Here is a 13,794-nt window from a genome sequence, read left to right as displayed (position 1 = left end):
ATTTAAAAAAAGGCACTGCCATTCAAAAGTTTTGGATAAGATTATTATTAAAAAAGAAGACTAAGAAAAAAATAAAAAAGTATGTATTGTTATAAAAGTATTTATAATAAATGCTGTTCTTTTGAACTTTCTATAAAAATATTAAGCAGCACAACCTTTTTAGCATTAATACAAGCACCAAATCAGCATATTAGAAAAATGTCTGAAAGATCATGTGTTTTTACTGTATATTTGATAAAAAATAAATAAATGAATGCAGCCATGGTGAGATTGAGACTACTTTCAAAAACATTTGACCGGTACTGTATATATCAAAAAGGAAGGGAGACCATTTTAAGTTGTTTACTTGTATCACATCAAATACAAAGGTTGTTAGATGATTCTCACAAAAATGGACAAAAAATTGTCACATTGCCCTGAAATTTTAAATATATAAAGTGCACAGGTGCTTTGAAAGTCTTTCATCAAATGTAAATAAATAGGTATAAAAACACATAAATATATCATTATTTTTCTTGATATACGGCACATATTGGTAAATTTACTCCCCAGTAATGACTTCAAGAATGCCTTTGATAAAAAAGTTGTATAAATCAGACACTGCAAACATATAAAGGAAAAATATTATACACTGTAGTACCAAAACAAAACCATTATAGCTCACAACTATACTTAAATTAAAATTAGACTCCCTAGTTTTCAGTTAAAGCTAGTCATTTTCTGTGGTCTGCTTTGCAGCACAAGGCACAGTAACATTAACACCACCAACACCAACAGGATGTTGCTTTGTTCAATTTCGATTCTACTTCCAGTTTTTGTTGCAGTCTCGGCATAAACAGCATGGCAAACCCAGCTGAAAGGTGTCAAAGCAGATTGCAAGTGGCTGAACGTGATCGATTGGATGCAGTGGTTGGGCCTCCGGTCTGTGTTTGACCGCTAGAACTCTCTGGTCCTCGAGTCTCTGAGATCTGAGGTGGACCATCGGCTGCTGGTTTGCCTAAAGCGCTGCTCTCTGCTTGATTCCCTTTGGTGGGAGATCTCTTGAAAAGAGAAAGCTGAAAATAGGAAAGAAGAAACTGATCAAACAAAGGTTAAACTCTGATGTGCAAAGATTATTATTATTATGTGCATGATTATGAGGTGGTTGCATGATTATGAGGTGGCTGCTTACAAGTGTTTATTTTAAAGATAAAAAGGTTTGAGTGGTTAAATACCCTGTTTCTAGAGCCGAAACGAGTTTTAGGTTTGTCTTCTGTAACTCCATTCCTCTCTGACTCTGTCTCCTCTTTTATAAGGGTAGCAGGATCAGAATCTTCAGAAACAAAAGAGAAAGACAGAAAAAAGCTGCTTAAAACCAATACATTTGATTTTGGTGAACATACATTCCATTTATGTTCACCAAGTTACATGTTACGTTGCAATCAGTTTCTACCTAATCATGGACATACTGCACCATAAAAAGGTGTAAATAAAGATGGCCGGGATATCAAAGGGCTTGTCTCTCTCATTTAAATAGTTTATAGGTGCTTCTCAATACTCTAATTCAGGGTTCCTCAAACTCAGTCCTGGAGGGCCGCTGTCCTGCAGAGTTTTGCTCCAACCCTGATCAAACACACCTGAGCAAGCTAATCAATGTCTTCAGGATCACTAGAAACTTGATCAGGGTTGGAGCTAAACTGTGCAGGACAGCGGCCCTCCAGGACCGAGTTTGAGGAACCCTGCTCTAATTGATGCTTCCTCTTTTCCTCGCTCCTCCAGCCCATGACCTGGAAACCGACCGAACTCATCCATCTTGACGGGCTTCTCAATTCTCTTGTTGAACTGTGAGAAGGCGAGGAACGAGGAGCGAGGAAGCTTCCTGAGGAGTCATGAGCGAGGATACACAGGTGAGACATGAGGAAAGGAATAATAATATAAATAATAATATAAAAAAGGCAATTGTACATTAGGATTTTTTCCCCTAGTTTATATCTTTTATGTTGTTTATTGTCAGAATAGTGAGTTTACATCTCACAATTCTGACTTTTTTTGTTCAGATTCCAGATTCTCTCAATTCCATTTTTCGCAGAATTCTGCAGGTGCATGTGGTCAGGTTAGGTGTCAAAAAAAAAAAAAAAAAAAAGAATTCCGAAAAACAAAAACAAAAAACAGAATTCCGAAAAAAAAAGAAAAAGAAAAAAAGGCGGAATTCAGAGAAAAAAACCTCTGAACGTCAAGATGTAAAAAAGGTCAGAATTGTGAGATATAAACTTGCAGTTGTGAAAAAACAGTTGCAACCTTTTTTATATTTTTATATACCGTGGTGGAAATAAACTTCCACATATAGATGACCTTAAAGCTAACAGACATGGCCTAAAAGCCACAAAACTCAATTTTTTTTGGTTTTCTTGGGGTCTGTATGGGAATATGAAAGGGTGCTGAAAAGAAAAAAAAACTCACCTTTTATCGGTCCATCAGGGACGGATGCCTCTTGTATAATCTGCTTTTTCTGTAGGAGTAAGAAAATTACATCACACAAACAAATCAAAGCAACAGAGCCACACTAAAGCAACATGTTCGTACTAAATCAGTCTAAATTACATGAATGAAAGGCTTCAGGGCACCTGTATGTCTGGCTCTGTAGTGCTTTGCTCCTCTGTCTCTTTTCTCTTCTCGTCTAGAATATCTTCCTTCTCCTCACACTTTTCCCCTTCTTTTTCCTCTGGATGCTCTTCCTCATCTTCCTCCTCCTCATCATCATCTTCTTCATCATCTAAATATTCCTCCTCCTCATTTTCTCCCTCCATCTTTCCATTGATCTCACCTGTCCGGAGCTGGAGAGATCGGTGGTGGTTGTGCAAAAAGTGAGAAAAGACAATCAGTGACTGGAAAGAGTGACTGTGAAACACAAAAAGAGGGTTGAAGAAACTAGCAGGAGAGGGTTCAATGTGAGTCAGGAAATCTTTTTCATTTTAAAATGAACGAACTAACAAACTACATGTATAAAGAAACACAAGTAGGTGAGTACATGACTAGGGATCTATTTAGGAGGACTAGAAAAGGACCAGCTCTACGGAGAGAGTGCCTCACCTGTCCAATGAAGGATTTTCGGTTTTCTGCCTGATTGCAACTGCTTTGAATTTGGAGATATCTCATATGGCTTTCTTTATTTGCATGATTTCAATTCAAATTCAAATTTGCTTATTATGCTGCTGAAACTCTCTAGTACAGCATGATAGATTCATATCATGTTGTTTCTTTATGTAAAGCATACAAAAGCTTTCAAAGTCAGTTTGGAAAATCTGTGCTTTTTATATTTAAATGCAATGCAATGTTACTAAATTGGAAAACAAATATAAAACAACACAGGTATTAATTTAAAAACACATGCAAATAGTTATAAATAAATGAAAAGTTTATTGGCTATTAAATGTAACAAAAAACTCACAGAACAAGCACAAGTGCAAAATTTAAACTAAATGCTACTTAATGACGACCAAATATTTGCTTTCAGTCATAAAGATCACGAGCTGCCATTTTATTTTACATTTTAATTTTTGTAAGAGTAGGCATCTTTAAATGTGCCCTGTTTGTATTTGAAAGAATTTGAAGTCATTGATAGTGCTGATTCATGGTCATTGGCAAATCAAGCACATTTCATTTGTTAATAAACAAACATGGCTGTCCATCAGATGCATATGTCCTAAGGCACATCATGAGGTCTTCATTACTGCATGAGCGTATCATTACTTATGAAAACATACATAAATAAATAGAAAATAAAAAAATGTGAAGCAATACATTTAATAAAAATGTCATGGGCGAAATTGCAAGAATAATAATGGCGAAATAAAAATATTTCAAATATATATCACAAAAGCAAGAAGCAAGAAAAAACAAGGCATTTACATAATACTCAGTGAAAGCAGATAGAGGTTGTTGAATTATTTTAAATTGAGGTATTGAGGAAGAACATCATCCCAAAACTGCTGAGACTCCTGGGACTCGTCGTCTGACTGCTGGCGTTGCGCTCCGGCCCGTTTGGCTTTTGTCGGCTGTTTTGTTGTTTTCGCACTTGACTTTTGTTTGGTGGCTTTTGGTTCAGAGGCTTTTTCACGTTTTCTTTTGGCTTTGGCTTTTTCTTCTTCTTCCTCCTCCTCCTCTTGTTCTTCTTCCTCCTCCTCCTCTTGCTCTTCTTGTTTGTCCTCCTCTTCTCCCTCCTCATCCTCTGCTTCTGCCTCCTCTTTTTCTTCAGACTCTTCCTCCTCTGCTTCCTCTTCTGCTTCTTCATTGCCTTCCTCCTCACCATTACTTTCTTCTTCTTCCTCTTCATCTTTGTTCTCCTGCTCTTCTTCCTCTTCCTCTTTGCTCTCCTGCTCTTCTTCCTCTTCGTCTTTGCTCTCCTGCTCTTCATCCTCTTCGGCTTTGCTCTCCTCCTCTTCTTCGTCTTTGCTCTCCTGCTCTTCTTCCTCTTCGTCTTTACTCTCCTGCTCTTCTTCCTCTTCCTCTTTGCTCTCCTGCTCTTCTTCCTCTTCGTCTTTGCTCTCCTGCTCTTCATCCTCTTCGTCTTTGCTCTCCTCCTCTTCTTCGTCTTTGCTCTCCTGCTCTTCTTCCTCTTCGTCTTTGCTCTGCTGCTCTTCTTCCTCTTCATCATTGCTCTCCTGCTCTTCTTCCTCTTCATTTTCACTCTCTTCTTCTTCCTCATCATTCTGACTCATTGCTTCCTCTTTCTTGCTTTCACCCTCTTCCTCATCCTCTTCAACTTCCTCACTCTCCTCCTCTGCTTCACTCTCACTCTCCCCTTCATCATCATCTTCAGTCTCACTTTCCTGCTTTTCTGAATCGTCCTCCTCTTCTTCACTAGTCTTTTCACCATCTTCATCCCCTTCATCTTCAGACTCGCTCTCTAGCTTTTCTGAATCATCCTCCTCTTCTTCACTAGTCTTTTCACCATCTTCATCCCCTTCATCTTCAGACTCGCTCTCTAGCTTTTCAGAATCTTCCTTTTCTTCACTAGTCTTTTTACTGTCTTCATCTTCCTCTGCACTATCCTCCTCTGCAATGTCACTTTCTACATCATTTTCTTCCTCATCCTCACTGTCTTTCTCCTCTGACTCCTCATTCTCTTCATCTGATTCTTCCTTTGAGCTCTCATTTTTGCTCTCTGTCTCTTCCTCTTTGCTTGTTTTGCTTTCGGCCTTTTCATCTCCACTCTGCTCTTCAGTTTTTCTACTTATCTCACTTGTTTCTTCTTCCTCGTCTTCTACTCTATCACTCTCCCCTTCCTCAGCCTCACTCTCTACATCCTCAGCTGCCTCGCTTTTACTTTTATCCTCCTCTTCCTCGCTTTCCTCATCCTCACTAGAACCTTTGATCGTTGTATCACCGTCAACCTCAGAATCACCATCGTTTGCTACCTTGTCAAGGGTCTTGCTCTCACTTTCCTCCTCACTGTCATCCACTTCCTCACTCTCATCCCTTCTGTTCACCAACCCCTTGCTTTCCTCCTCTTCCTCCTCATCTGATTCCTCGTTTCTTCTATATGTTTCCTCAGAATGAGCCTCGGTTTTGGACTCAATGCTGCTTCTTTCCATGTCCCCATCTGAAGTTCCTGATTCTGTCTTCATGTTGATGGTGACAGCCGTCTTCTTGGCTTCTCTAGTCTCCTCCTGTCTTGAAGCCTCATCGGACTCACTCAGGGACGAAACATCAGATAGAGTTCTTTGTTTTGAAGGAGGTTTTGGCATCTTTTGGGGTGTGGACTGGGAAAGGAACTGACTGACTGCTGATGCTCCAAGTAAACAAGCAGAACTTCCCATTCCCACATCTTGGAGAAAAGATGTCACCTTGATGAGAGGATTCTCCTTAATTTGCTCTGGTTCTGATGCCGATTCAGATTTGGAGGCAACTTCGGAGACAATGGTAGGCCCCTTTTTTGTGTTTTTCAAGTTGTCTTCTACTAGCAATTGGCTTTGTTCTGCTCTTGATTTCTTTGTCTTCTTTGTAGAAACATCTTGTTGTGATTGTTGAGAAGTAGTGGAGATCTCTTGTATTGTCTTGCTACTTTTTGAGTCTTTTTTTGAATCTGACTTTTTACTCTGTGGGACAAAATTTTTGTTTTCTGTCTTAGCAGCATTCGTTTCACCTTTCACCCTGTGAGCTTTTGGTAAATCATCTTTTGAGATCTTCTTACCTGTTGAGTCCTGCTCCTTATGTGTGGTCTGTTCAAGATGATGTTCAACAACAATTATGGGTTTCATTTTTACTTCCTTTTCTTTCCCCACATCTTTTTGAGGCTGGCTTCTGACTTCCAATGGACGATCTTTGGGTTTTGCTTTACCTTTTCCCTCTTGGTTTGGTTTTGTACTTCCTTTTGATTTTTGAGCAACCTTCTCGCTTTCAGCCTCTTGATTTGGGTGGGCTTTTCCAGTTGATTCTTTTTTAACTTTATCCCTTAACTTCATCAATTCTGTGTGCTTGGGCAGGTAGGATTTGGATCCAGCTCTGCTTATGTCCGACCCCAATCTGGTGTTACTTCCACCAGCTTGGTGATATGCAGGCTTTTTGTTCTCCAAAGCGATAAGTACATTTTCCTTATCATGACCATGTCTCTTAGGGGACTTGTGGGGCGTCCCTGACCCAAGACTGTCCCCGACTACTGAGCTACCACTTGAGCTTCTAAGTAACTCAGTAGGAAGAGCTTTGCGAGCTGACAGCTCCGCCCTCTTACTATAAGGGGCGTGGCCATCACTATGCTTCTCCTTACCGTGCTCTTTCACAACCTTAACCTTCTTCTATTCCAGGAAGCAGAGGATAAAAAGAAGGAAAGTGTTAGAGAAATGAATGAACATGCAGAGCAGGCTGAACGAGAGCAGAATGAGCTTTAAGGCTGCAAAGCAAATGAGAATGAGTCAATGAAGAGAAGACAGAAAACACAAGCATAAGGAGGAGGTCTAAATGAGTGCAGCCCTTTGAAAAAATTTACAAATATTTCTCCTCAACCTTTGTTTGGCCATATAAATAGCTAATTTCTTGGACAACAACCCAGATGAGCACTTACCTTCTCCACAGGAGACAATGTGAGGGTCTTATCGCTAGGGTCCATCTTAATTATGTGAGTCTGAAAACAAAGAAACTTTTGCATTAGTCTTAGAAGATTTTATACCAGCGGTTCTCAACTGGTTTTTCTACATGACCCAGATTTTACATCAAATGGCAAACCAAGACAGTATTTACAGTAGTCTGTGTCATTTTTGCTTTTAAAAGTGGATTTCAACAAAATCATTAAATGTCTACTTCTACGTATTTTCTATAGATATTATAAAAGCATGCATGCCTCTTTCATAAGTGATGGTATGCTTCTCCTACCAGGTTTAATAAGTCAGTGGTTTCTCCAAGGTCTTTTACGCTCTCACTATCCTCCACACTGCTTCTGTCATCAAGAGATTTCTCTCTCTTTCCAGGAACTTATCGAGAGAGAGAGAGAGAGAGAGAGAGAGAGAGAGAGAGAATCCATAAAAACATGAGTATAATATACACTACAGTTCAAAAGTTTGGTATTGGTTAGATTTTTTAAATGCTTCCGAAAGATGCCTCACCAAGGCCGCATTTATTTGATAAAAAATACAGTAAAACAGTCAAATTGTGAAATATTATTACAATTTAAAAGAAGTGACATTTTCTATTTCTTTTAAAATGTCATTCATTCCTGTTATGGCAAAGCTGAAATTTCAGCATCATTACTCCAGTCTTCAGTGTCACATGATCCTTCAGAAATCATTCTAATATGCTGATTTGCTGCTCAAGAAACATTTCTTATTATTATCAATGCTGAAATCAGTTGTACTGCTTAAGGATTCTGAATAGAAAGTTCAAAAGAACAACATTTTTTTAAATAGAAATCTTTTGTAATAATGTAAAAGTCTTTACTGACACTTTAGATCAATTTAATGTGTCCTTGCTGAATAAAAGTATTAATATATTTAATCATACTGATTCTAAACTTTTTAACAGTAGTGTAAATGAAAATAAATGTGTGCTTTTTGATTGAATGATGTCTGTTTATAAGTGGCAATAGCATTTGTGAACGAGGAACTTGTTTTCCTGTGATTTGAAACAACAGATATGATTTTTAATACTTTTGAGGCTGTTGTGAGGGATCTTTCCAGGTTGGTTACTGTGGGAGTGACGGATCTGGCTGGGAACAGATAGAGATGCACTCAGATGATTTCCACCCAGAGCTGGGAGTGTTCGAAACATTTGTCCAAACTGATCTGGTGAACGCTCCTGCAGAAGAAAAGCAACACACATTGCATCCATATTTAATTAGTTTATATAATTGTTTAGGTAATATATTGCCGTAAAATTGTATTACTCATCTTGAAATACACTTCCACTTGTCCAATTGATAATCAGTTGCAATCTGATTTATTGCAATCCATTAGGGTTGACCTACCCGTTCTCTGCGTCTGACCCGAGCCGAGAGACTCCTGTTTAGGGTGTCCCCCAGTAGTTCAGTACAGGACTTTTCAAAGTAGTCTTCTGTGATGTCATCCTCCTCCAGGATCAAATCCTCCGACCTTTCAGCCCTGGGCTTTGCCAACACAAGCATGTGACACCCACCACAAGTAACCTGTAAGCACACACACTGTTTACAGATGCCATGAAATCAAAATAGAATTTTGTGGCTTTTAGTCCTTATTGTTCCATAAGAAATGACGATACACACGTTTAGCAGATTAATACATTTAGACTACCATTAAAAAATGTGCAATCGGTAAGTTTTTTAAATATATTATGCTCACCAAGGCTATTTTTATTTTATCAAAAATACATAAAAAATGTGTGAAATATTATTACAATTTAAAATAAACTGTTTTCTATTATAATGAATTCCAAAATCGAATTTATTCTTGTAATGGCAAAGCTGAATTTTTCAGTGTCACATTATAATATGCTGATTTAGAGCTTAATAGATATTTCTTATTATTATCTGCATTATTTGAACAATTTTTTATAAGTCTTTACTGACACTTTTGATCAAGTGAATGTATTCTTCTTGCTGAATAAATGCCTTCATATATATATATATTACTGACCCCAATGTTTTTCTCTGCTGTAAAAAATGGCCCAAAAATATGTATGCTCAGGACGAAAAACAAATGTTTTTTTTGCAATAAAAATAAAACAAATAAATAAAATGTTCTCTCTATTATTAGAAATAAAATTAGCAATAGAAAGCAATAAAAAAGGGCAAGTACTTTGATATGTCCAGACCTTCCTGTTTCAAAAGAAAATGGGGCCAACAGGGTAATGAAATTTATATTGGTCAAACCATTTCAAAGCAGAAAATGTATATACCTGATAGAAATCAAATGTATTATATATTGTGTCATAAACAGTAGATGGCCAGTAATACGTACAGAATGTACATGGCAGTTGAGGAATCTCGTACACAGGGTCGGTCTGAACTGGTTGGTGAAGTTTTCTTCTCCAAGCCCCAGTTTTCCATGCCGACCATCACCAAAGGTGTACAAAAGGCCCCTGTCTGAAACCAGCACATATACAAACAGAATCGTATATATTTTAGAGGAAAGACACAAAGAGGAAATTATATCACAACACATAAAAGCATGTTGTCAGGTGTTTTACCAGTAATCAACGCTGTATGGTTCTCTCCACACTCCACATGTTTAACTCTGCCCCTCTTGAAATGCTCAACCACTCTGGGTAAACGAGACTCAAATATGAATGTGCCGTGGCCAAGCTGTCCAAACTGACCCAGGCCAAACGAATACACCTTGTGCTCTGCATTACCAGACATGTGTAACATTTAGACTTCACAAAGAAGAAACACAGACAAAAAAAACAACCACCACAAAGCAAAAGATGTTCCCCTACCAGTAAGCGCCACCGTGTGCCCTCCTCCACAGGACACCTTTACCACCCTATCAGAGATGCCGGTCACCTGTTGAGGCACTTTATGATTGGCCAGCTTCTCTGTGGACAAGCCCAGCTTTCCACTGTCTTTTTCTCCGAATGTGAACAAGGCCCCATCCACTGCAACAAATGAAACAAGCATCACCTAGCAACAATCCAGCCTTCACAGAAGGTCAAATGATGAACATTTTATGAATTCAATGCCACCATCCTGTGCTCTATAGATCATGGAGAGGAAGTAGGAAAGTCATCATGAATTGTCAAAAAGTGGGGATATTCCAATGTAACACAGTTGAACACAATTCTTAAATCATTTTGATTAATTTATTAAACATATCAAGTATTATTTATAAAATAATAGTAATATTATGCCATTATTTTAAATGGTTTTAAAATGATTAATTTATTGTAATTTATTGTAAATGTATTTATTGTAATACCATTATTATATGGAACTAACTAGCATAATTCACTATAATAAAAATGATAAATTATTTCATAATCACTTATTTGATGTATTTGATGAGTTTTCTTTTTTAATATATTTTCAAATGTAATTTATTCCTGTGATGGCAAAGCTGAATTTTCAGCATCATTACTCCAGTCTTCAGTCAGTGTCACATGATCCTTCAGAAATCAATCTAACATGCTGATTTGCAGCTCAAGAAACATTTATGTTGTGCATTTATTTTCAGGATTCTTTGATTGATAGAAAGTTTAAAAGACCAGCAGTTTAATGCATCCTTGCTGAATAAAAGTATTTTTCTTTTTTCTTAAAAAATTGCACTGACCTTGAACTTTTGAGTGCAAACTTTAGAAAAAAACAACAACCTTTTTTACTATTTATGAGTAAAATAGTATAATATTATAAATATATATATAAACAAAAGATATATTCCAGATTAAATAATACGTGAATGTTAAGCATAGAGTTAAACATGTATTTAACCCTGAATATTTTGGTATAATTGGCCATGGTGACAAGAGGTAATACTTCCTACAGTGGCATACATACCGGTAACAAAGGCAGAATGATAATATCCACAGGACACCCAGGACACTCGTTTCCCCACAGAAACCTCCTGAGGAGTGAGTGCATTACTCTCCTTTCCTAACCCAATCTGACCCTCGGAGTTATCGCCCCACATATAGAGCCTGCCATCCTCTGAGATGACACAGACATTTTGTTACATTACTGTTAATATTTGCCGTTACATGTTATGTATGTCACATTTTCGGTTACATGTTTTGTCAACAGACACTGCTGCACTGTAAGGCAGATAGAACAGAACTCTTACGCGTCAGGACAGCAGATGTATTGGAACCAGCAGCAAGCATTTTGATTGGCCCATGTTTGCTGAAGAAGTCCACCAGGTGGAAGGAGGTTCTGTCATCGCAGTCACCAAGACCAAGCTGTCCTTCATTATTCCCTCCAGAGGCATACAGGTTACCACGGGCTGCTCAGCAAAGAAAACAAGTATTTTAGTTGAGGATAAATCTATAATGTTGCAAATAGTTATCTATAGTGCTATCAAAACAGTTGGGGTCAGTGACACTGAAGACTGAAGTAATGATGCTAAAAATACAGCTTTGTCACCACAGGAACAAATATACATTTCAAAAATATTACAATAGAAAAAAATAATTTTGAATTAAAATAATATATCACAATATTAAGGTTCAAAAACATAAAAAAAAATATCTTATTGTCCCCCAAATTTGTACATTTAATTTTCTTTTTCATGTTTTGGCCTTTGCAAATATTGAGATATCATCAAAAAACAAACCAAAAACAAGCAGAATGCTCAGATATTTAAAAAATCTATTTTTAATGTTATATTCGTTTGTCTTTAAGGTTATGAGTGTAATTTTTTTTCAATGTTAAACATTCTCTTATCCCTGTTTAATTCGCAGAGACAATTATAAATTCCCAGAGAGTTCCCACTGTGTTGCCCTGTAGCCCTTTCAAAACATTGCTGTTTGTTTCAGTGGTCTGGCATGGCAATTTCTGGCTTGACTAATGGAATAAGTAAATAAATAAGAATATGTAAATAATTAAGGTAGGGTAACAGAAAATGAAGGAAAACAAATTTCACCTTTAAAAAGAACAAAAACGGAAAAAAAAATTACTTGATTTACTAGACTCAAAAAACATAAAGCAAATATGATGAATAAACTTACATGTATAAACAAGTGAGTGAGTTCTTCCACAGGCTGCGAGCTTCACGCTTTCAGATTTTAGGGCTTTAAGAAAACAAATACGGTCATTGCATGTCAGAAACATGTTGACTATACGATTTATTCTTACTAAACACAATTATACATCCTGAATATATATGTATATGTATATATATATACAGTATATCAAGCTAATTTGTTAAAATGTTGATCTCCTGCACACACTTCCCCTCTGCTTTCCAGATTAATGCAGATTACGGACCACTCCAGATTGGTATTAAGGCAATCTATGGCTTTATCCTGAAAAGATCTCCTTTTTCTTAAAGCTACTTACAAACATGTAATTGTGCGTGTCAGATTATATATTACTGCTGAATAATTCAAAGTCACTAATCATTATTATTTGATAAACTAATGATAACTTTTCCAAACAGCTAATTGTGACTGACAGCATTGGAGAATGTGTTGAAGTGATTTATCAGCTGTGGATGGCAGAAAACACTCAGTACTGCTCTCTCTTGACTATGACAGGTTTCCGGGGGGGTATAAATCGAGTTGCCAGGGGTCGCTTCAACCCGGGGCAACAGTGTAAAAGTAGCCCAATTCCACGGGAAAACACTGACACTGAAAGTCGTACCTTTCACACAAGTGGGTTTATTCACAGTGGTCTTTGTTCCGAGGCCCAGCTGTCCCCAGTTATTGCTGCCAAACATAAACAGCTTCCCATTTTCTAAACACAATAGGAATAGTGACAGGATGAATGCAAAAAATGACGGAACAAGACTTTATTTACCAAGATATCCACTAATAAACTCATAAATCATAGCCTACCTGTTACTAGTGCTGTGTGCTCATCTCCACAGGAAACTCTCAAAGGTACATCATTTTTTAACCAGAATTTACTGGGGGCATTATCTGCGAATTTACTCTTTCCAAAAGTGAAGACAGCTCCGGATTCTAAAACAAAAATAAAAAAATAGAACAATAGCAAATGCAGACAATTTTCATGTTATGCCTTAAATTATTCAAATGACTGCTGTTTCAAGCTGTATTACACTATATTATGTCGTAAACAAATAATAGTTTGTATGATTTTAATTCGCAGTTTCTGTTTCTCTGTATATACACAGATGGTTAGTTGTTTACTTTATAGAAATATTATAGAATTGAGAGCGAGAGGCGTGACCACATGGCGTGGTTGCCTTGGCGACAGGAAGCCACAGGAGTCAATGAAAGAGCGGGACAGAGTGTTCAATGGAATAAAAAACAAAACACAACGAACAATTATATGTATAAACACAGAGAAATATAAAATTTGCAGTGCATTAAAACAGTTAAAACATATTTACACCAGTATAACATATGATTCGCTTCTACTATGTAGCACCGTTATATTATAGCCTATAGGCTAATCATAAACAGACAATACGGCTAAAGAGTAACTGCAAATAACACAACTGTTTACATCGACAACTAATGTACTACAAAATATTTTACCAGGGATCTCATCTTCTGTCTCTCCGGCCATCTCCCCCGACTAATCAGCTTATTTACGCTGGACTCTAAGAAGTGTGACCAAGAAGTTTCTAAAACGACAGAAACTCTCCGCTCTAGATTTGCTTCCGCGTTGAGGTGTCACGTGTTACTCATTAGCTCCGCCAACTACAGTAACTTGATGCGACATTTATATTATACATA

The 13,794-nt window shown here is 37.3% G+C and overlaps 2 protein-coding genes across 3 annotated transcripts; both read right to left on the bottom strand.

Annotated features, from left to right (window-relative positions):
* Positions 1-327: 327 nt before the first annotated feature.
* rpgrb (retinitis pigmentosa GTPase regulator b) lies at positions 328-13,700 on the bottom strand. Of its 2 annotated transcripts, XM_081357602.1 has the most exons (17): positions 13,594-13,700; positions 12,928-13,053; positions 12,734-12,826; positions 12,100-12,162; positions 11,217-11,375; positions 10,934-11,083; positions 9,880-10,038; positions 9,631-9,786; positions 9,402-9,526; positions 8,435-8,611; positions 8,118-8,265; positions 7,348-7,445; positions 7,040-7,099; positions 2,604-2,813; positions 2,440-2,488; positions 1,215-1,312; positions 328-1,055 (listed from the first exon to the last, which is right to left on the bottom strand). In XM_081357602.1, exons 1-17 carry the CDS (start codon positions 13,622-13,624, stop codon positions 864-866), a joined length of 2,094 nt encoding a protein of 697 aa, XP_081213728.1. In that variant the 5' UTR covers positions 13,625-13,700; the 3' UTR covers positions 328-863. The 2 variants fall into 2 exon arrangements, with proteins under 2 accessions (XP_081213728.1, XP_081213729.1); XM_081357603.1 differs by lacking the exon at positions 10,934-11,083 and having other exon boundaries at positions 13,594-13,673.
* LOC308685323 (uncharacterized protein) lies at positions 3,888-6,995 on the bottom strand (the record flags this gene model as incomplete). Its single annotated transcript, XM_081357023.1, has 3 exons — positions 3,888-6,773; positions 6,829-6,868; positions 6,982-6,995. The coding sequence occupies 3 exons, from the start codon at positions 6,993-6,995 to the stop codon at positions 3,924-3,926; spliced, it is 2,904 nt and encodes a 967-aa protein (XP_081213149.1). The 3' UTR covers positions 3,888-3,923.
* Positions 13,701-13,794: the final 94 nt, after the last annotated feature.

This window comes from Scardinius erythrophthalmus (genome assembly GCF_964197995.2).
Source record: "Scardinius erythrophthalmus genome assembly, chromosome: 25".
In the NCBI taxonomy this organism is placed as follows: Eukaryota; Metazoa; Chordata; class Actinopteri; order Cypriniformes; family Leuciscidae; genus Scardinius; species Scardinius erythrophthalmus.
Note: the sequence above shows the minus strand (reverse complement) of the source record. Positions and strands in the feature narration are given on the sequence as shown.

Bases quoted from the DNA above. Each gene is read 5' to 3' on its own strand.
- rpgrb (XM_081357602.1), bottom strand. From the start codon at position 13,624: ATGGCCGGAGAGACAGAAGATGAGATCCCTG. The intron at 11,376-12,099 runs GTAAGTTTATTC...TTTGCTGAGCAG, and splicing joins TCACTCACTTGTTTATACAT to CCCGTGGTAACCTGTATGCC. The intron at 7,446-8,117 runs GTATTAAAAATC...TCTCTCGATAAG, and splicing joins CCCTCACAACAGCCTCAAAA to TTCCTGGAAAGAGAGAGAAA.